Source organism: Ascaphus truei, chromosome 2, assembly GCF_040206685.1.
Source record: "Ascaphus truei isolate aAscTru1 chromosome 2, aAscTru1.hap1, whole genome shotgun sequence".
NCBI lineage: Eukaryota > Metazoa > Chordata > Amphibia > Anura > Ascaphidae > Ascaphus > Ascaphus truei.
Window position 1 is genome coordinate 339,333,821 of NC_134484.1, and position 20,615 is coordinate 339,354,435.

At 52.1% G+C, this 20,615-nt stretch overlaps 1 protein-coding gene across 1 annotated transcript in view; it reads right to left on the reverse strand.

Annotated features, from left to right (window-relative positions):
* CDCP1 (CUB domain containing protein 1) overlaps positions 1–15,964 on the reverse strand; it is a 94,745-nt gene extending 78,781 nt beyond the window's left edge. Inside the window, exon 1 of the mRNA XM_075586728.1 lies at positions 15,586–15,964. Within this exon, the coding sequence (XP_075442843.1) occupies positions 15,586–15,682 (97 nt within the window). The 5' untranslated portion in view covers positions 15,683–15,964. The remainder of the gene's footprint in view (positions 1–15,585) is intronic.
* Between the last annotated feature and the right edge of the window lie 4,651 nt (positions 15,965–20,615).

The window sequence follows — 20,615 nt, forward strand, 5'->3', positions numbered from 1 at the left end:
CGCCTGTTGCATATCAGGGTCCGACACGAGGACTACACGTTTAATTTCCTGAACGTGTATGCTCCTGCCAACGGACCCCTGAGAAGGCAGTTCTTCGTCAGAATGTCTGAATACCTGGAGTCAGTCGACGCAGACGAATACGTGGTGCTCGGGGGTGATTTTAACTGTACCCTCGAGGCTCGCAAAGACCGGAATGGTCCGGAGCCACACCCGTGTTCTGCGTCGGCCTTGCGGGAGGTCATCACCCGCTACTCCTTGGTAGACGTCTGGCGAGAACAACATCCTGAGGCATCCACTGAGTTCACCCATGTTAGGGTGTTTAGGGGTGAACGGATGTCCTGGTCCCGGATCGACAGGCTGTATATTTCCAGCCACAGCCTGTCACGAGCCCAGTCCAGTGCCATTAGGCTGGCGCCGTTTTCGGACCACAATTGTGCGTCCGTGACGGTGACGCTGCTACCTGCAGCACCCTCGGCCGCATATTGGCACTTCAACAATACGTTGTTGGAGGACAAGGGGTTTGCGACGACGGTCCGAGACTTTTGGATGGCCTGGAGAGGTTGCAGGTCAGACTTTGCCACGTTAGAGCAGTGGTGGGACGTGGGCAAGGTTCATCTGCGCCTCGTGTGTCAGGAGTACACAAAAGGTGCCAGCAGGCGGCGTGATGCTGAGATCGAGGCCCTCAGGGAGGAGGTGCTCGATCTCGAGAAGCGGCTGTCTGTGGCAGGAGACCAATACCTGCAGAGTATGTACGTGGAGAGGAAGTGCACTCTCCGGGACTTGGAAGATCGGAGAGCTCGGGGGGCGTATGTGCGATCCCGCATCAACTTCCTTCGAGAGATGGATCGCGGGTCGCGCCTCTTCTACGCGCTGGAGAAAAAGAGGGGAAACCGTAGACATATCACATGCCTGTTGGCAGAGGACGGTACCCCTCTGACTGACCCGGAGAGCATCCGGGACAGAACCCGGAGATTCTATGTAGATCTTTTCTCTCCGGAGTCCATCCAGCCAGATAAATGCAGGGTCTTATTAGAGGGGCTTCCCACGGTCAATGAGGATGGAAGGGAGCTGCTTGAGTTACCTTTGACTCTGGCCGAGCTCTCTGAAGCCCTCAGTCTCATGTCCCACGGAAAAGCGCCAGGGCTAGACGGGCTGACTGTGGAGTTCTTCCGGTTTTTCTGGGAGATGCTGGGACCTGATTTCACCGAGGTCCTAGCTGAAGCCCTTGAGATCGGTGAGATGCCACTTTCGTGTCGGCGGGCAATACTGTCTTTGCTGCCGAAGAAGGGGGATCTCCGTCAGATCTCTAATTGGCGACCGGTCTCACTGCTCAGCACGGACTATAAGATCGTAGCCAAAGCGCTTTCGCTGAGGCTCAAGTCCGTGCTGGCAGAGGTGATTCACCCCGACCAGTCCTATACTGTCCCGGGCCGGAGCATTCATGACAACATTTTTCTGGTTCGGGACCTGATGCACTACGCGCAGAGGACTGGTCTATCACTCGCCTTCCTGTCCCTAGATCAGGAGAAGGCGTTTGACAGAGTGGATCACCGTTACCTTATGGAGACCCTGCGGGCGTTTGGCTTCGGCCCACAATTTGTGGGCTTTCTCCAGATGCTGTACGCCTCTGCAGAGTGTCTGGTGAAGATCAACTGGTCCCTGACGGCACCTTTTGTGTTTGGTCGGGGAGTACGTCAAGGGTGCCCCCTGTCTGGGCAACTGTACGCGCTGGCCATTGAGCCCTTCCTCTGCCTACTGAGGAGGAGGCTCACCGGGCTGGTGCTGCGGGAGCCCGACATGCGAGTAGTCCTGTCGGCTTATGCCGATGACGTGCTCCTCGTGGCCCAGGACCTAGATGATCTAGAGCGGGCACAAGCGTGCCAAGAGGTCTACACCGCGGCCTCTTCTGCTCGGATCAACTGGTCCAAGTGCTCCGGCATATTGGTGGGTCCCTTACAGGTGGACTCTTTGCCCCCCACGTTTCGGAATGTCTCGTGGGAGAGCGATACTCTCAAGTATCTGGGAGTCTACCTGTCTGCTGCGGAGGACCCGGCCCCAGAAAACTTCAGTGATCTTGAAGAACGGGTCATTGCTCGTCTGGGGTCATGGGTGTATCTGTCGAGAATGCTTTCCCTTAGGGGAAGGACCCTGGTGATCAACCAGCTGGTGGCCAGTCAGCTTTGGCACCGGCTGATAGCCATGGGTCCAACCCCCGAATTTATCAACAAGATCCAGAGGAGGTTGATGGATTTCCTCTGGATGGGGAAGCATTGGGTCTCTGCGGGAGTTGCGTGTCTCCCTTTGGAGGAGGGTGGACAGGGAGTGGTGTGTGTCCGCTCCCAGTTACACACTTTCCGCCTCCAGTACCTGCAGAGATACCTATTCGCAGATCCGTCTCCGCAGTGGTGCCAGCTGGCGACCTTTTTCTTTCGCCAGCTGCGCAATATGAGGTATGACCGGCAACTGTTTATCATCAGGCCTGAGGGTTTAGGTAGAGACCTCTCGGTGCTGCCGGCATACTACCGGGACTTACTGAAGGCCTGGAAACTGGTCTCCGCGACCAGGAAGGAACGGGCGGCGGGGGTTGATTTCCTCGCTGAGCCCCTGCTGTATAATCCGGCAGTGGGGGCTCGGATGTTGGATTCACCCTCTATTTGCCGCCGGCTAATCCTGGCGCAGGTGACCAGAGTCGGGGATCTCCTGGACTATGAGCGGCGAGACTGGGTAGGAGCAGAGGAGCTCGCGCCCCGTATGGGTCTGCTTACTGCCCGCGTCCCTCGTCGTTTGATCCAGGAGATTAAAGATGCCATCCACCCCGACTCACGCACCTTCATCGAGGGGGTTTTGCAGACCGGAGAGCCTTGTCAACCTATCAACTTCAGCTCTCCGAATCTTTGCGTAGAACCCAAACCAAGGCAACCCCCTCGAGTTCCTATCTCCCCAAACCTCAGCAGGTTGGGGGATATGTCCCCGGCATGTTTTCGCGGCATGCCGAGGAAAGTCCTGTATTCTCTGGTGCTCCATATAGTGCACTACCTCGCCCTTGTCACCCGCCCAGATACCATCTGGAGGCGGGTATTTTTTGGGAACGAGGACGAGAGACCCCGGTGGAGAGAGCTCTATTCAGCTTTGGTTCCCCGTCCCGCCGGGGATTTGAGTTGGAGGGTCCTCCACGGTGCACTGAGCACAGGAGAGTATTTGGCACACTTCACGGACTCCCCCGCCGCCTGTCCCTTCTGTGGCGAGCGGGAGTCCGTATTCCACATTTATCTGAGCTGCGCCAGACTGCAGCCCCTCTTATCCACCTTGAGGAGCCTTCTTCTGCAGTTCTGGCTGGGTTTTTCCCCTCATCATTTTATTTTTGGGTGCCCAGTGTCCCGAGACAATAAGCCTAGGGATCTCCTAGTTAACCTGCTCCTGGCAGTGGCTAAGGTAGCCATTTACAAGACCAGGAAGCAGCGTTTGGAGAAGGGGGTCCCAACGAACATCGTGGCAGTGTTCCGGGCGCTGGTGCACTCCCGTATTCGGGCAGAGTTCACGAACGCCGAGTCCGCTGGGACGGTTTCGGAGTTTACCTCCCAGTGGGCGTTAGGCGGGGTGCTCTGCTCGGTATCCCCCATCAGGGGTTCTTCTGAGTTAACCCTTCTTTTTTAAGTGCATTTTTTACAGTGCACTTGCTGATTCCCTTATATATTTGTTTGACTGGTTTTTCTTTGTTCTACTTGGCAACAAGTAGAATTGCTGTTTAACTGAATTGGCCGGCTTCGCCGGCCAATCAGTATTGAACCAGATCAAAATAGGCTGCTTCCACTCAGAAGTGTATGTACAGAGCTCCAGGCATTTGGTAAGGAATCAACTTTATTCTTTCTTTATTTGGTATTTTTTGGTTTGGATCTGTGGGGGAGTATACTGTGAGTATACTGGGAGGTTTATAGAGGGTTTTGGGTGCATTTTCAGGCTTAAAAACCGTTTTTGGTTTTCACCCAGGGGCTGCAGTGATTTAACCCAGCATAGCTGCAGTTTAGCTGGCTGGAAAACTGCAGTCTCACCCCTCTCTCCTCCCTCACTACTGGAGGTTTTTACTGGCTGTTTAAACTTCCAATCTCACTCTTTTGTTTTTCTTAAGCCTGATTCCTTTTCTCACTTGCTATTGAGAGCTCTGTGTCTTTTCTATAAAGACTTGTAAATTGTGGTGTTTGCTTACTATAACAGAGAGAGAGAGTTAATAATAAGAGGAAAAAGATTTAAAACTGCAGCAGGTTTTAAAAGCTGCTGTTTTTTTCCCCTTGCAGAGAGATCTCTTCTTAAAGGGACAGTTTTCTCTCAATACCTCTCTCACTAAGCAATACCTTCCCCTGACTTAGAGGCTTATTTGTTATCATGCCTGGAAAGGGGAATAGGACTAGTGCAGCAACGGGGGCGACGCCCGGTTACAGAACACCAAAAACTGTGGCCCCTAGGAGCAACACTCTTAGTGACAGCCCTAGGCCTGGTCCTTCCAGTGCCCTGGCCACGCCTCCCCCAGCACCTGTTAGCAGCGTAACCCCTGCAGTCCCAGTTCCAACATGGGCGCATGTGGCAGTTGCAGGTGTTGACCCCAGCAACAACAATGCTGGGGCCACGCCCTGTTTGAGCAGGAAGCTTGGGGTGAGGTGCCCAATGTCACCTGGCCTAAACATGGAGATATATGTGAGGGCTGTGGCTGATGTGGTGGGTCCCTCTGCTGTGGTGGCGGCCAGCAAAATGTATGGGAGGGGCATTTTCTTCCTTCGTACGCTGGCTGCCATTCACTACCTGGTGCAGAAAGGCATCAGTGTAGGGGGGAAATACATCCCTATGGAACCCATGGAGGGGTTAGGCACAAAGGTCATTCTGTCAAATGTGCCCCCCTTCATCCCAGATTGCCTCATGAAGCCGTACCTGCAAGCCCTGGGAGACATTAAGTCCCCCATAATAAAATTATCTTTGGGCTGCAGAGATAGGGCGCTGAGGCATGTACTCTCATTTAGGCGGCAGGTACAACTGCTGCTGCCAGGGAGCAATGAATCTGTGGAGGGTTCGTTTAGGGTGCCCTACGAGGGCATAGCATACACTGTGTTTTATGGCACGGAGGGGGTTAGATGTTATCTGTGCAGAGAGCTGGGGCACACTCGTAGGAGTTGCCTCAGAGGGAACAGAGGACCCATCCCAACTCCTGCACCCGCCCCTCCCTCTGCCAAGACACCCGGTACCGCTGTGCCCACCACAGCGGGGCCCTCAGGGGCCCAGGTCCCTCCTGAGACCGCAGGAGATGTCGCTGTCCCATCCGGAACAGTGACTTCTGCACCTCTTCCTGGAGAGCGGAAGGAAGGAGAGGGGGTCGCCCTGGAGCGGCCAGCCTCTGTTAGCGCTGTCTCCCCCCAGGAGGAAACGCCCTGTGCCGCTGCACCCACCGCAGCGGAGCCCTCGGGGGCCCAGGCCCCCGCTGGGACCACAGGAGATGTCGCTGCCCCATCTCGGACAGTGACGTCTACACTTCTCCCCCAAAGAAGGAGAGAGAGGGAAAAGCCCTTGAAGGCCCAGGCCCCCTCTGGGACCGCAGAAGATGTCACTGCCCCATCTCAAACAGTGACATCTGAACCTCTCCCCAAAGAACAGAGGGAGAAGGAAAAGAGCTTGAGGGCCCAGGTCCCCCCTGGGACCACAGAAGATGTCACTGTCGCAACTCAAACAGTGACATCTGAACCTCTCCTCTCAAAAAAGAGGGGGAAGAACAAAGTCACCCCAAAACAGTCACCCTCTGTCGCTGTCCCCCCCCAAGAACCCCCTAACCCCATTGTAAGCACCGTACAGGGTGAAGGGGAGCGGGAGGAAACTCCTGCTATGGAGACAGCGGCACCCTCTCCTGGGAAATCAATCCCCAGGAAGAGCAAATCAAAAACCAATAAGAGGGTGGTTGAGGAGGTTGAGGGTGAACCAGATTACGTTTACCCTCTGAAGTCTCGGAAGCGGAAAGAAAAATCAGTTCCGCACAAGGTGGTCCTGCCCGGCCCACTGGTTGGGATTAACCAGTGTAAGCCAGATCCCACAAATGTTCAGCCCCCCCCCCTCGAATTTCTGGAGGGAATGCAGCTGGAGGTACCCGACGCCTCTGGGGACGTTGGGGAGCCTCCCAGCGCCCCTCTCGGTTGGAGAGCATCCCCTGGAGAATTGTGCTTCGGTAAATTTGACATGCCGAGTGCACCTATCTTCAGAGCCAACCAAGATCCCCCTTCGGCTGTACCGCCTTCGGGTGACGCACATAGGGATAAAAAGCCCCGGTTTGCGTCACCAGAGGAAGGAGATGGGATAGGGCTGACCCCCGTGGATGAGGGTTTGGAGGGTGTTGTGGTGAGCACTTCCGATTACATCTGGGAGTTGTCTGACCTGAACCCTCTTGGTGCAGAGTTTTGGGCAGGCACTTTGTTGGGAGTGAACGCTGGGAAAGACCCTCCCAATGAAGCCCTTGCTAAGGAGTGCCCCCCCATGGTTGGTGAGAGCCCTCCCGCGGATGGTGGGTGCCCTCCCGCGGATGGTGGGTGCCCTCCCGCGGATGGTGGGGGCCCTCCCGCAGATGGTGGGGGCCCTCCCGCAGATGGTGGGGGCCCTCCCGCAGATGGTGGGGGCCCTCCCGCAGATGGTGGGGGCCCTCCCGCGGATGGTGAGGGCCCTCCTGCGGACAGTGGGGGCCCTCCCGCGGATGGTGAGGGCCCTCCCGCGGTTGGTGAGTGCCCTCCCGTGGGTGATGCGAACACCCGTGGCATGTGTGTTTCTGTGGCCCCCGAGGACTCTCGGGAGACCACTGCCTCTGCCATGTCGCCACCAGCTGCCCCTGAACATCCTGACTTGGGGATGGAGGTGGAGAGCACAGTGGACCCCCTCGTGGAAACACCGAGGAGGGGATCCAATCTAGGGCTGAGAGAGGCCCCCGCAGAGAAGGACGGGGGTCTTGAATTCTCCAGCCAAGAGGAGCCTGGGGAGTTGGGGCTCAGAGGGGAGTCCTCTGGCACCATGGAGTCGGTGGACTCCTCGATCACCATTATCCCTGCCCGGGAGCTAGATAGTTTCCTGGATGATACCCTCTGTAGACACGGACATACGAAGGTGCAGTTGGCCCTTGAGAGGTGGAAGGATGCTTCGGTCATTCTCCAATCTCTCAGAGTATACATCAAGGCTAACCACAAGGCCAAACTTTCCGGGACTATCGAACATACTCGGGTCCTAAAGTTTAACAAAGTGTTGCGAGAGCACGTAAAGGCTTCTCGGGGTATAGTACCCTGAGCGCCTATGGGAAGCAAGACTCCTGATTACCAATGGCTTTGAGCATCGGTACGCTAAACGTAAATGGATGTAAGGACGGGTTTCGCAGGTTCCAGGTACTCTCCTTTTTACAAAAGGGAAAGTATTCTGTGAGTTTCCTGCAGGAAACCCATACCACTCCAGAGGCTGAAGCCAGCTGGCATCTGGAGTGGCGAGGCAAGGTCTTTTTCAGCCACCTCACTTCGACATCTTGTGGGGTGGTGACCCTGTTCTCTGAATCCTTTCAACCTGAGCTGCTGCTTGCCAGAGCTGTTGTTCCAGGTCGCCTGTTGCATATCAGGGTCCGACACGAGGACTACACGTTTAATTTCCTGAACGTGTATGCTCCTGCCACCGGACCCCTGAGAAGGCAGTTCTTCGTCAGAATGTCTGAATACCTGGAGACAGTCGACGCAGACGAATACGTGGTGCTCGGGGGTGATTTTAACTGTACCCTCGAGGCTCGGAAAGACCGGAATGGTCCGGAGCCACACCCGTGTTCTGCGTCGGCCTTGCGGGAGGTCATCACCCGCTACTCCTTGGTAGACGTCTGGCGAGAACAACATCCTGAGGCATCCACTGAGTTCACCCATGTTAGGGTGTTTAGGGGTGAACGGATGTCCTGGTCCCGGATCGACAGGCTGTATATTTCCAGCCACAGCCTGTCGCGAGCCCAGTCCAGTGCCATTAGGCTGGCGCCGTTTTCAGACCACAATTGTGCGTCCGTGACGGTGACACTGCTACCTGCAGCACCCTCGGCCGCATATTGGCACTTCAACAATACGTTGTTGGAGGACAAGGGGTTTGCGACGACGGTCCGAGACTTTTGGATGGCCTGGAGAGGTTGCAGGTCAGACTTTGCCACGTTAGAGCAGTGGTGGGACGTGGGCAAGGTTCATCTGCGCCTCGTGTGTCAGGAGTACACAAAAGGTGCCAGCGGGCGGCGTGATGCTGAGATTGAGGCCCTCAGGGAGGAGGTGCTCGATCTCGAGAAGCGGCTGTCTGTGGCAGGAGACCAATACCTGCAGAGTATGTACGTGGAGAGGAAGTGCACTCTCCGGGACTTGGAAGATCGGAGAGCTCGGGGGGCGTATGTGCGATCCCGCATCAACTTCCTTCGAGAGATGGATCGCGGGTCGCGCCTCTTCTACGCGCTGGAGAAAAAGAGGGGAAACCGTAGGCATATCACATGCTTGTTGGCAGAGGACGGTACCCCTCTGACTGACCCGGAGAGCATCCGGGACAGAACCCGGAGATTCTATGTAGATATTTTCTCTCCGGAGTCCATCCAGCCAGATAAATGCAGGGTCTTATGGGAGGGGCTTCCCACGGTCAGTGAGGATGGAAGGGAGCCGCTTGAGTTACCTTTGACTCTGGCCGAGCTCTCTGAAGCCCTCAGTCTCATGTCCCACGGAAAAGCACCGGGGCTAGACGGGCTGACTGTGGAGTTCTTCCAGTTTTTCTGGGAGATGCTGGGACCTGATTTCACCGAGGTCCTAGCCGAAGCCCTTGAGATCGGTGAGATGCCACTTTCGTGTCGGCGGGCAATACTGTCTTTGCTGCCGAAGAAGGGGGATCTCCGTCAGATCTCTAATTGGCGACCGGTCTCACTGCTCAGCACGGACTATAAGATCGTAGCCAAAGCGCTTTCGCTGAGGCTCAAGTCCGTGCTGGCAGAGGTGATTCACCCCGACCAGTCCTATACTGTCCCAGGCCGGAGCATTCATGACAACATTTTTCTGGTCCGGGACCTGATGCACTACGCGCAGAGGACTGGTCTGTCACTCGCCTTCCTGTCCCTAGATCAGGAGAAGGCGTTTGACAGAGTGGATCACCGTTACCTTATGGAGACCCTGCGGGCGTTTGGCTTCGGCCCACAATTTGTGGGCTTTCTCCAGATGCTGTACGCCTCTGCAGAGTGTCTGGTGAAGATCAACTGGTCCCTGACGGCACCTTTTGTGTTTGGTCGGGGAGTACGTCAAGGGTGCCCCCTGTCTGGGCAACTGTACGCACTGGCCATTGAGCCCTTTCTCTGCGTACTGAGGAGGAGGCTCACCGGGCTAGTGCTGCGGGAGCCCGACATGCGAGTAGTCCTGTCGGCTTATGCCGATGACGTGCTCCTCGTGGCCCAGGACCTAGATGATCTAGAGCGGGCACAAGCGTGCCAAGAGGTCTACACCGCGGCCTCTTCTGCTCGGATCAACTGGTCCAAGTGCTCCGGCATATTGGTGGGTCCCTTACAGGTGGACTCTTTGCCCCCCACGTTTCGGAATGTCTCGTGGGAGAGCAATACTCTCAAGTATCTGGGAGTCTACCTGTCTGCTGCGGAGGACCCAGCCCCAGAAAACTTCAGTGATCTTGAAGAACGGGTCATTGCTCGTCTGGGGTCATGGGTGTATCTGTCGAGAATGCTTTCCCTTAGGGGAAGGACCCTGGTGATTAATCAGCTGGTGGCCAGTCAGCTTTGGCACCGGCTGATAGCCATGGGTCCAACCCCCGAATTTATCAACAAGATCCAGAGGAGGTTGATGGATTTCCTCTGGATGGGGAAGCATTGGGTCTCTGCGGGAGTTGCGTGTCTCCCTTTGGAGGAGGGTGGACAGGGAGTGGTGTGTGTCCGCTCCCAGTTACACACTTTCCGCCTCCAGTACCTGCAGAGATACCTATTCGCAGATCCGTCTCCGCAGTGGTGCCAGCTGGCGACCTTTTTCTTTCGCCTGCTGCGCAATATGAGGTATGACCGGCAACTGTTTATCATCAGGCCTGAGGGTTTAGGTAGAGACCTCTCGGTGCTGCCGGCATACTACCGGGACTTACTGAAGGCCTGGAAACTGGTCTCCGCGACCAGGAAGGAACGGGCGGCGGGGGTTGATTTCCTCGCTGAGCCCCTGCTGTATAATCCGGCAGTGGGGGCTCAGATGTTGGGTTCACCCTCTATTTGCCGCCGGCTAATCCTGGCGCAGGTGACCAGAGTCGGGGATCTCCTGGACTATGAGCGGCGAGACTGGGTAGGAGCAGAGGAGCTCGCGCCCCGTATGGGTCTGCTTACTGCCCGCGTCCCTCGTCGTTTGATCCAGGAGATTAAAGATGCCATCCACCCCGACTCACGCACCTTCATCGAGGGGGTTTTGCAGACCGGAGAGCCTTGTCAACCTATCAACTTCAGCTCTCCGAATCTTTGCGTAGAACCCAGACCAAGGCAACCCCCTCGAGTTCCTATCTCCCCAAACCTCAGCAGGTTGGGGGATATGTCCCCGGCATGTTTTCGCGGCATGCCGAGGAAAGTCCTGTATTCTCTGGTGCTCCATATAGTGCACTACCTCGCCCTTGTCACCCGCCCAGATACCATCTGGAGGCGGGTATTTTTTGGGAACGAGGACGAGAGACCCCGGTGGAGAGAGCTCTATTCAGCTTTGGTTCCCCGTCCCGCCGGGGATTTGAGTTGGAGGGTCCTCCACGGTGCACTGAGCACAGGAGAGTATTTGGCACACTTCACGGACTCCCCCGTCGCCTGTCCCTTCTGTGGCGAGCGGGAGTCCGTATTCCACATTTATCTGAGCTGCGCCAGACTGCAGCCCCTCTTATCCACCTTGAGGAGCCTTCTTCTGCAGTTCTGGCTGGGTTTTTCCCCTCATCATTTTATTTTTGGGTGCCCAGTGTCCCGAGACAATAAGCCTAGGGATCTCCTAGTTAACCTGCTCCTGGCAGTGGCTAAGGTAGCCATTTACAAGACCAGGAAGCAGCGTTTGGAGAAGGGGGTCCCAACGAACATCGTGGCAGTGTTCCGGGCGCTGGTGCACTCCCGTATTCGGGCAGAGTTCACGTACGCCGAGTCCGCTGGGACGGTTTCGGAGTTTGCCTCCCAGTGGGCGTTAGGCGGGGTGCTCTGCTCGGTATCCCCCATCAGGGGTTCTTCTGAGTTAACCCTTCTTTTTTAAGTGCATTTTTTACAGTGCACTTGCTGATTCCCTTATATATTTGTTTGACTGGTTTTTCTTTGTTCTACTTGGCAACAAGTAGAATTGCTGTTTAACTGAATTGGCCGGCTTCGCCGGCCAATCAGTATTGAACCAGATCAAAATAGGCTGCTTCACTCCGTTGAATCATTCAGAAAGCGGAAACCAGCACACGCCATCAGGAAAAGGTTTATTTTACTGTGAGAGCTGTAAGCTCAAACGCACCCCACTTTTATGGCCAATTCGCCACTTGTGGCGATTGGCGACAGGGTTGCCCACCTCAGATCTAGAGATATCTTTACAGCCTATTACAATTAAAGCACCATGACTTACCTATTAACAACTAAGTTGTCCTGGCCAATGAGCTTAAGGTGGCCATCTAGTGGGGTCATTATATAGCTGCCAAAAGCGGCCATTTGAGCACTGGAGGCACAGTATATATATAATATATATATATATATATATATATATATATATATATATATATATATATATATATATATATATATTAGAGAAAAAGAGAAAAGAAGCGCCCGATCCTTGTGTAAAATCAAATGAACAAAGTTTTAATATCTCATGGACAAGACAAATGCACACTTAATATTAAAACTTTGTTCATCTGATTTTACACAAGGATCGGGCGCTTCTTTTCTCTTTTTCTCTAATAGGTACTGTTATGCACACTTATTTTTTTGTTTTTGTGTTTTTATCTAATAGTCACTTTTAGTTTTTCCTGCCAGAATACATTTAGTTATTTTCACACCACTGTTTATTGGGCATATTTGCCTGGTGCAAATTCTTGCCACATCTATCAGGGCTGCAGCAATTTAGGTGTAGTGTGTGAAGGGCGCTGTCTATATTTTCTGTCACTTTAATATATATATATATATATAAAAGGTTATGGTGGGTAAAAAAAGTGACAAAAACCCTCCACAGTATAGCATATAGCAACTGTAAATATTCCTGTATATTCATTTGCATGTCTTAGACAGGTCTGCAACCCTGTCTTTCACCATTATCGCCCAGCACACAGCACTTCCACTGCAGCAAGGGATTCTGGGAAATGACATGCAAATGAGCACATACGCACACACACACACGGAGATTGCTGCTTTAAGGTTTTATCATTTATTTCAAACCCAAAACATTCTGTCTTGTAACTAACGATGTGAAATGATTTCTTGCATCTCTTGAAGCTATAAAAGAGCAGAATAGTTGGGTTAAGTGGTCTAATCACTAGAACCTAATAAGATGCGTTTGTTTTTGTGTATTCTGACCCAGCCAAGTGTATATGGCTATGTTACCACAGCAAAGTCAATGCCACGCATGGAAAGCAGTAGCTGTTGAGTGATTACAGTTTACTTTGACACTACCACAACGTATGTAAAGCACGGTATACAGTAGCCGAGTGAGCTCCCACTACCCATGGCAGGGTAGCCTTTGGACTCCTTCGAAATGAATGAAGCTCAGAGCCTCCCAATGTGGCCTGGAGAAGTGGCTTCACGTTATACTGAATAGAAGCCATACAATACTGATGCCATATAATGGGACACTTTATTACACGACGCAGCAGCAATAGGAAGAAGGGAAGAGACTTCCTTGGTATACTGGCTAGGAATGAAACACAGACTAGGGGGTAATATACTTCACATAATACTAATGAGTTCCAGAGAGAGAACAGGACTTAGGCCCCGCTCACTGTACCTGCTACGCGATGTGCGTGCGCACGTCCGGCACTCTTTGATGTTGGTGTATGACAGTTTTCCGTCTACAAACGACTCCTGGAGGCCAAGTACAGCGTTGACGCTGCTAAACTTGAGGGAGACAGCTCAAGTTGTAATTTCGTGCGGCAGCAGCGTCATATGTATTTCGCCAGCCAAATGAGTGAAATGTAACAAAAGAAACACCATCATTCAGTTTGCTGGGGACGAGCACACATTGCCCAGCAGACAGAGGAGCGCAGACGCGCGCACGCCAGGTCGTGAAGTAGGCTGAATGAGCTCGGCCTTAGTGAATGAAAGGCGGGGTAGAGGCAAGTGATGGAGAATCTCAACGTTGACACAATGGCGGGCCCTCCAACCATGGGCACAAGGAAACAGGTACACCGTAATTCCTCTCGTTGTGGGATACAAGAGCTTACAAGCGAGCGTTTGCTATGAAAGCGCCAATATGCACACAATTATATTTGAAAATCATTTGCCCCAAAAAACGCTTGTATTTCTGGATTTGTATGTACCTTTATATGTGTAGCCCTGGTCCCCCGGTCGGTTTTCTCCCCCTTCACCACCGCCGCTGTGAGGGATGTTGCGGGTGCCGGCGGGCTCGCCGGCGGCTCCCTCTGCAGGGCGCCGCAATGTTGGTGGTTCGCACATGCGCAGGAGTTTCTGCAGCCATTGCAGTTTGCGCATGCGTGGTACACTAGGCACACGCGGAGGTAATAGGCAGAGGATCCGCAAGGGACTACAAGCCCCCTAATACCTAGGGGCATGCAGGTCACATGTAGCACGATAGCCAATAGGGCTGGAGATTCCCCTGGAAGGGGATATTGATTCATTGCGCGCGCTAGGAAGCAAGTCAGTCGGTGCTGGGACAAGCTAGGGGTAAGAGGTATGTGTGCAGGGGTCAGTGACCCTCTGCTTTAGGCCAGATTCCCCCTAGGCCCTGACTCCCCTCAGCTTGTGGTTGCTGCAGGGACCGGCCCATAGTATAGGGACACGGCCCCCTGTAGTACCATAGTGAGTGAGGGACACAGACAGGACACGGCGGTCTCCTGTTCAACAGTGTCTGGGACCAGACACCATACAAAGATATTTCTAAGGTGGTACCATCCACACGGGACCCACCCAACTAGAGGCGGAGGCTTCGCGGGTTGCAGTACTGGGTCCTTGGAACCCATCCGTCTCAAGACCAAGCCAGCGTGCCCGGGGGTGGACACACCCGGCAGGTATCTTCCTCACGTGCACCACCATACACTGTACAGTGACGGCGCTGATCACGCCTAAGGGTTGGGGGTTATAACCTTGGGGGCATTTATGTGGTAGAGTGCCCGAGGGCCTCATCAGATACTGTGGGGACATTGGTGGGCAGGTTACAGCCGTGCAGGGCTAGTGGGTAGCTGTAACCAGTAGCCAATATATAGATGTAAGTTACTATCAGTAAACGTTTCTGTGTTACCCAGTGTATTTATTGTGAGTGAATGCCTATATACAGTATGTATGTGAGTCCTGTAACGGGCAAATCCACATAGTAGGATGCGTTATAGGTGGAGGCGCTGACCAAGATTGTTCCGGAATCCACCCCAGGCTCCCTGCAGCGGAGGCTCAGACCTCCTGTGAGCCACAGGTATTGCACCACACGTACACCGTAGACACGTATCACACAGAGGGTGAGGATACATGGGCTACATGTATATCTTCCCTAGAACACACTGATCATTTATCAAACCAGCCCTGGCCTTTCAAGCTGCTGTAATTAGCTGAAGGTCCAAAACGTTTACCAATGGGACACAGGGAGCGCCTCTCTGCTCACACACAGGCAGAAATAGGGACAGTAGGTAGAAGACAAAATAATTTATGTATGGTACAACTGCAAGGTGTGCAATGGTCAATGACTAGTAAATTAAACATGCTCTTACTATTTAAGTATTGCTAAATATGTATTCTTAATGCTGCATAACAATAGTTTTTTTTTTTATAATCCAAAAAGGTGTCAGGTCCTGTATCCTGTGCCAAGTTGTGAATCATTACGGGTGAGGTTTCAGCTGCTACAGAATTGGTTGGGTGTATGGAGCATTAGGGCTCACAGCAGGAGAATCAAATGTTTTTTAGCAATACAATGACGACCTTGTTTACCGTACACAGAAGCATGCTAAAATGCCACCCTATCCATGTTATATACAGCACCTCAAAGCGTGGAGGCTAAAGTCACAATGTCAAAATTCCCAGGCGCATAAAACATTCACAAAGTAAAAGAGAATGGGAAGAGACACTTGCCCAGAGGAGCGCTCACATCAAGTCATTTTATACACACTAAAGCGGCTATAAATTTCAATTTACCCAGTATCAGGATATTGAGCCAAAAATATCCCGGCCGTTTAGCTGTATATAGAATAAGGCCCTAAGCGACTCTCGCAGTGGTAAAAACAATGGTTACACATTTAGCACACACAGAGTTCCATCTCAAAATATGTTCTCCCACTTCAGGGGCCAGTGTTTATCTAAAAGAACTTACAAAACGTCAAAGAAAAAAGCATTTGTAGCTGAAGCGTAGGTGGACATGTAGGCAGCATTTGTGTAAAGAGATCCTGTCTTACCTGTCACGTCTGGAACCAGCCAGGTGAGAAGAATCCCCATCAGCAAGAGGCAGAGCCCTTCTCTGCCTCTATACCACAGGCCACAACTCGCAGACATTGCGCTCCTCCTGTTGCTGTCCTCCTCCTGTGTATCCCTCTTCTACCTGTCCCATACACAGGTACCTTTTCACTTGAAATCTCCTGGGGATGATTTCATCCTCTTAGAACGTCATCTCTTCTTGTGGGCCCCTCATTGACAAGCTCTCCGTGCCTCATAGAAACAGCAGCAAGCCAGACACCAGCCGTGTGAGTGGGTTTATTTCCTACCTGCGTTTACCTTCTCTGCTGGGCAGGTTGAGCCCTGCCCTCGCTTTACAGGAAATGATGGCTAACTGCAAACCTTCCCACTCCCTTCCCAGTGTATAGGGCGGGTTTTCTCTCTTATCCCCACCCTTTTCTCCAAAGTGTCCTGTTTAAAAAAAAAAAAATGAAGCACAGTTTTTAGCAAATTGCTGTTGTTTCCAGACAAAATTTCTTTATATGATTGCCCGTTGTTTTCAGTACAAGCACTTGTGGGGATTGTTTATTTACCATCGCTCCTGGTTGCAAAACAGAAAATCTGCGCACAGCTTTAACAGCATATTATATATTATCCGGGTTTTGTTATACCAGTTATACAGGACATAGTCCTATAAACAAATAAAAAAACAACCTAATGTGACTTTCACAACCTAAAGGTGTCATCTTAAAATCTATCCTGAAAAAAAAAAAAACACATTTAATTTTTATTAACGTTACAATTTCATGCAATATAGCCTGACTGACTTTTTTCTATTTTATGCGGCTGGACTCTGTAGATGTCGGGGGTATGTGTAAAGAAAAGTGTTTATTTTTAAACAAACAGAAAAAGGGCATTGCGTTAAACAAAACAATTTCTCGCCTATACTCATTAGCGTCATTGGTGCACAAAATGGCGCCTATTTGAAGTTTTTACATATCTTGCATAGAGTATATGCGCCACAGGCAACACCCAAACTCCGCCTCTAACCACCTCCTCCCAGCATCGTTTTTTTTCTTTCAGTCACAGAAGTTGACACACACAGCACACGACACATAAAAATTGGTTTTACACATTGGCGCACGGAAACGCATTAACCTGCTATTCTTGTGCGTCCTTTTTGCCACAAATAACTTGGACGTTTTATACATACCTGTAGCTCTAGAGATTGGGGAATTTTTTAGGGGCGGCTTGGGATCCGCAGCGGATCAGCCGGTTTCTTTGGTCCGCAGATTTCAGTGGATCAATCTCAAAAAGGGCAATTCGCGGTTTGCGGATTTTTAAATTATTATTGCCAATACACTCCGCGGATTCCGCAATCCGTGCACGGAATGGATTCTGCAAATCCGTCAATGGATTGTATCCAATGGCGGATTTAGAGTAAAACCCGACCAAATCCGTCTTCGGGTTTTACACCACAAAACGGATTTTGGGGGAGAAATGCGAGGTTTTGGACGGATTAGCTCATCTCTACATAGCTCCCATCACCTTGCATCTTTAAAACACTTTTGGGGATCCCTTTACAGACAGAGTGTCACGATGTGCTCACCACAAACAAGGCGTGACCACGGGACCTACACTACCGACACACTTTATTAAAGTGTGGCCGGTTCCGCAAGCCGTGAGATTTCCCGGCTTGCTAGTGGCCGCCCCTCGGCGTGCCGCGCGTCACCGACGCGCGGTCACGCGTCATCGGGAGCCTGCGCCCCCTGCACGCCCGAGGGAGCCCTGGTGTCCCGCGATGTGGGGGACGGCGGCAGGGGGTTCCGGGGGACCCGGCGGACCCGGCAGCGGGAGGGAGAGCGCCCCGATCGGAGGGCGCTCTTCCGCTGCTTCGGCGCGCGCCCGGCACCCTCCGGCGCGCGCCAGTTTACTGCTGCGGCCGAGAACGGGCAAATGCTCGAATAAACTCGGCCGCAGCAGTAGGTGGGGATGTGTGAGGAATCCGTTCCTGGGTTTGGCGGGAGCTCACTCTTGCAGAGCTGGTGTGCTCTCAAACAAGTGAAAAAAGGCAGTGTACTGTCCGCAATAAATGGAGGAGGCTAATGGTAGCAAAAAAACCTTTTAATGAATAAAAGGATCAAAACATCACCCCTGGGTCATCCAGAAAACGCTCACCTACGCGTTTCGGGCCGTGCGCCCTTTATTCAGGTGCTCTCAAACAAACCTCCCCTTACAATTGCAAGTACTTTCACCTGTGTTTGCAATCATGCTGCTCTGTCTCTCTGCTCTGGCATTGGAAGAATTCCCACACACCCCTGTCTTGGGATTGGCTATCTGCCTTTCATAATCCAAGTTTACTTGGATGTAACAGTGTTTGCCACCACTTCAGCCTTGGCCTTGTTCCTGGGACCTGCTGCAGAGGTCTGCTTCCTGTGCTGAAACACTGGATCCCCAGTGTCACTGTAACCTGTTCCGGGACCTCCTGTATTCACTCCAGGCAGGGGTCTGCTTTCCGGTACCCGTGCTGAAGCTCTGGATTCCCAGTGTCTAACTTATCCTGTTCCTGATACGTCCTGCATTTACCTCTGGCAGAGGTCTGCTTCCTGGTACCTGTGCTGAAGCGCTGGATCCCCAGCTCCAGCCTTGCCTGTTCCCTGAGGCCTGCTGCCTTCTCTCCTTGCAGAGGTCTGGTTCCTGGGGCCTGCTGTATATCTCCATTGCAGACGCCGTGTCCTGGTTTCTGTGCTGAAGCGCTGGATTCCCAGCGCTAACCTTCTGCTTCCTGAGGTCTGCTGCATTCCTGCCTTGCAAAGGCCTTTGTTATGGGCTGTTTCCGCTCCTCGTGTAGAGGCCATTCCCGCAGCACGGCTGCTACGCAGAAGCGCGGCGTACCTGATTCCTTGTTGCCGAACTTCTGCCTGTATATCGATTACCCTGACATCTCCAACCCTGACCCTGGATTGTCTAAGGATTACTCTACATTCTCCAACCCTGACCCTGCTATGAATGACCAGGAACTGCGCAATCCAGAACCGGCTTCGTGGTCTTAGCTCGGTGTATTCACATCCCCACCTGAGCCTGTGGTGACGGTTGGACTATTCCTGTCTGAATTGCTGTCTGTAAACCAGTCCCAGTCTGAACCCCAGTTCCTGTTCGGGATGCTGCCCCCGCCTGAAACCCAGTCCCTGTTCATAGGCTTAACTCCGTCTGAAAGACAGCTCCGTAAAAGACTCCTTACTATTGCCCAGGACCTTAGAGAGTTAAAACGGTGCCTGGACTCCTGTGATGCTTTGCCTGGTTCCTCTGTGGATTGGGGAACCGTGGATTCCATACTACTGGCAAAGGCTCGCATTACGCTCCATGAACTGTGCCTCTCTACAGACCAGTGCATAAAAGCGGGGCATCCTCTCCTCGACAGCTACGCTGTTTCTAGACAGTTCCCCTGCGCTACTAGTCCTGTTACTAAACCCTTGTGGGTGCCCCCTTCCCCTGGAAATTACCAAACTGATTTTGTTCTTCTGAAGCCAAAAGAAGAGTTTGCCACGACCCCTGGTGTTAGACACCTTGAGAAAGGCCAACGGTCAAAACGCGTTGGTGGGGGTCTCGTGTACCCCTCCATGTAGCTGTTTTTATTTGGAACCAATAAATAGTTTTTTTATGGGCACGCACTCAGTTTAACTCTTCATTTGCTGATGCACTAGTGTCAGTAGTGCTTTGTTTTTCTATCCTTTTCATCTACAAGCTGCTGGAAAATGAAGGCAGACCTATACCCTGGAATGATGGACACTCCATAGGGACTATACCACACAAACGTGAGTTATTATACTCTTGCTTATATACTTCAACCATATCCACTTCGATGTTTATATGACTGGACACGAGTATGTGTTGATTCTCACCGCAGTGCAAGTGGAATCTGTACCAGCTATTCGAATAAATTGTGGAAATCTGTTTATTATAACAGTGAAGAAGTGTGGGTACATAAAGACATCCGCAAAGGGTATTTCACAAGTGTTTTTCATTCAATCAAGTTATGCTTATGCTAGCGGTTTTTAGTCTGGTGATGGTGGTGAGGCTAGTGGCGGCTCGCAAGGTCGTTTAAGGCGTGTTAAATGACCTTGCTGTTGGAGGGAGTGATTTTTAATCTTGAGGGGACTCAGTCAGTATTGGCTTCTGGAGGGAGGTCACAGACCTCGTAAATGGATACTTGGGGAAGTCCGTTCCATTATAGGCTTAGGCAGCCGGCATGGTGGTGACCTTCCATATGGTAATTTGGGGAAGGTGGTACCATTCTCGGCTTGGCGGCCGGAATAGTGGGGATCTTCCTTATGAGGGCTTTGTGCCATTTGGCCTAAGGTGCAGAATGGCTTAATGAGCACAAGCTGAGGATATCCCTCAAGCTCTTGATGGATGTTAGCAGAGCAATCTGCCTGGGTCTCTAGTCGGGATGTTATATTAATCATGTTGGTTTTATTATGAATAAAGCTGGGACCAGTTTGTGTCCCAAGAAGTTATATGGTGTGTTTAGTGTGAATGGGAGAGTGGTCCATCTCGAGGCATGGGTAGGTCAAGAAAGCTTAGGACCTGTAAGGGGAGGGGTGGCATGACTTAAGGCCAAAGCCCCCCTCCCATAAGGAGCCATGAGGGCAGACCAGGAGGGGTGGGTTAAGAGTACAGGGGGGATGGATCTTACAGGGGTACAGGGGGGATGTAAGAGTACAGGGGGGATGGATCTTACCTCCTTCTTTCTTCCAGGATCTACTTGTCTTTAGACATGAAGGAATTGTGGCTTTTGAAAGAGGGTTGGGATACTGCTCTGTATATATCGCAGCTTGGGAATGTTATGGTGGGAGTAATGTTTACCCTGGGGGGTGGGGGGCAGACCTGTATTAGCTCCTGGAGGGAGCGAAAGGCTATTTTATATTCCTAATTATTAATTTGAACTCCTGAGATGTTGGGGTTATTTTTGATTAAAGTTGCTAATGGCTCAATAGATATTGCAAAGACAAGAGGTGATAGGGGACACCCTTGACGGGTTCTATTACTTATG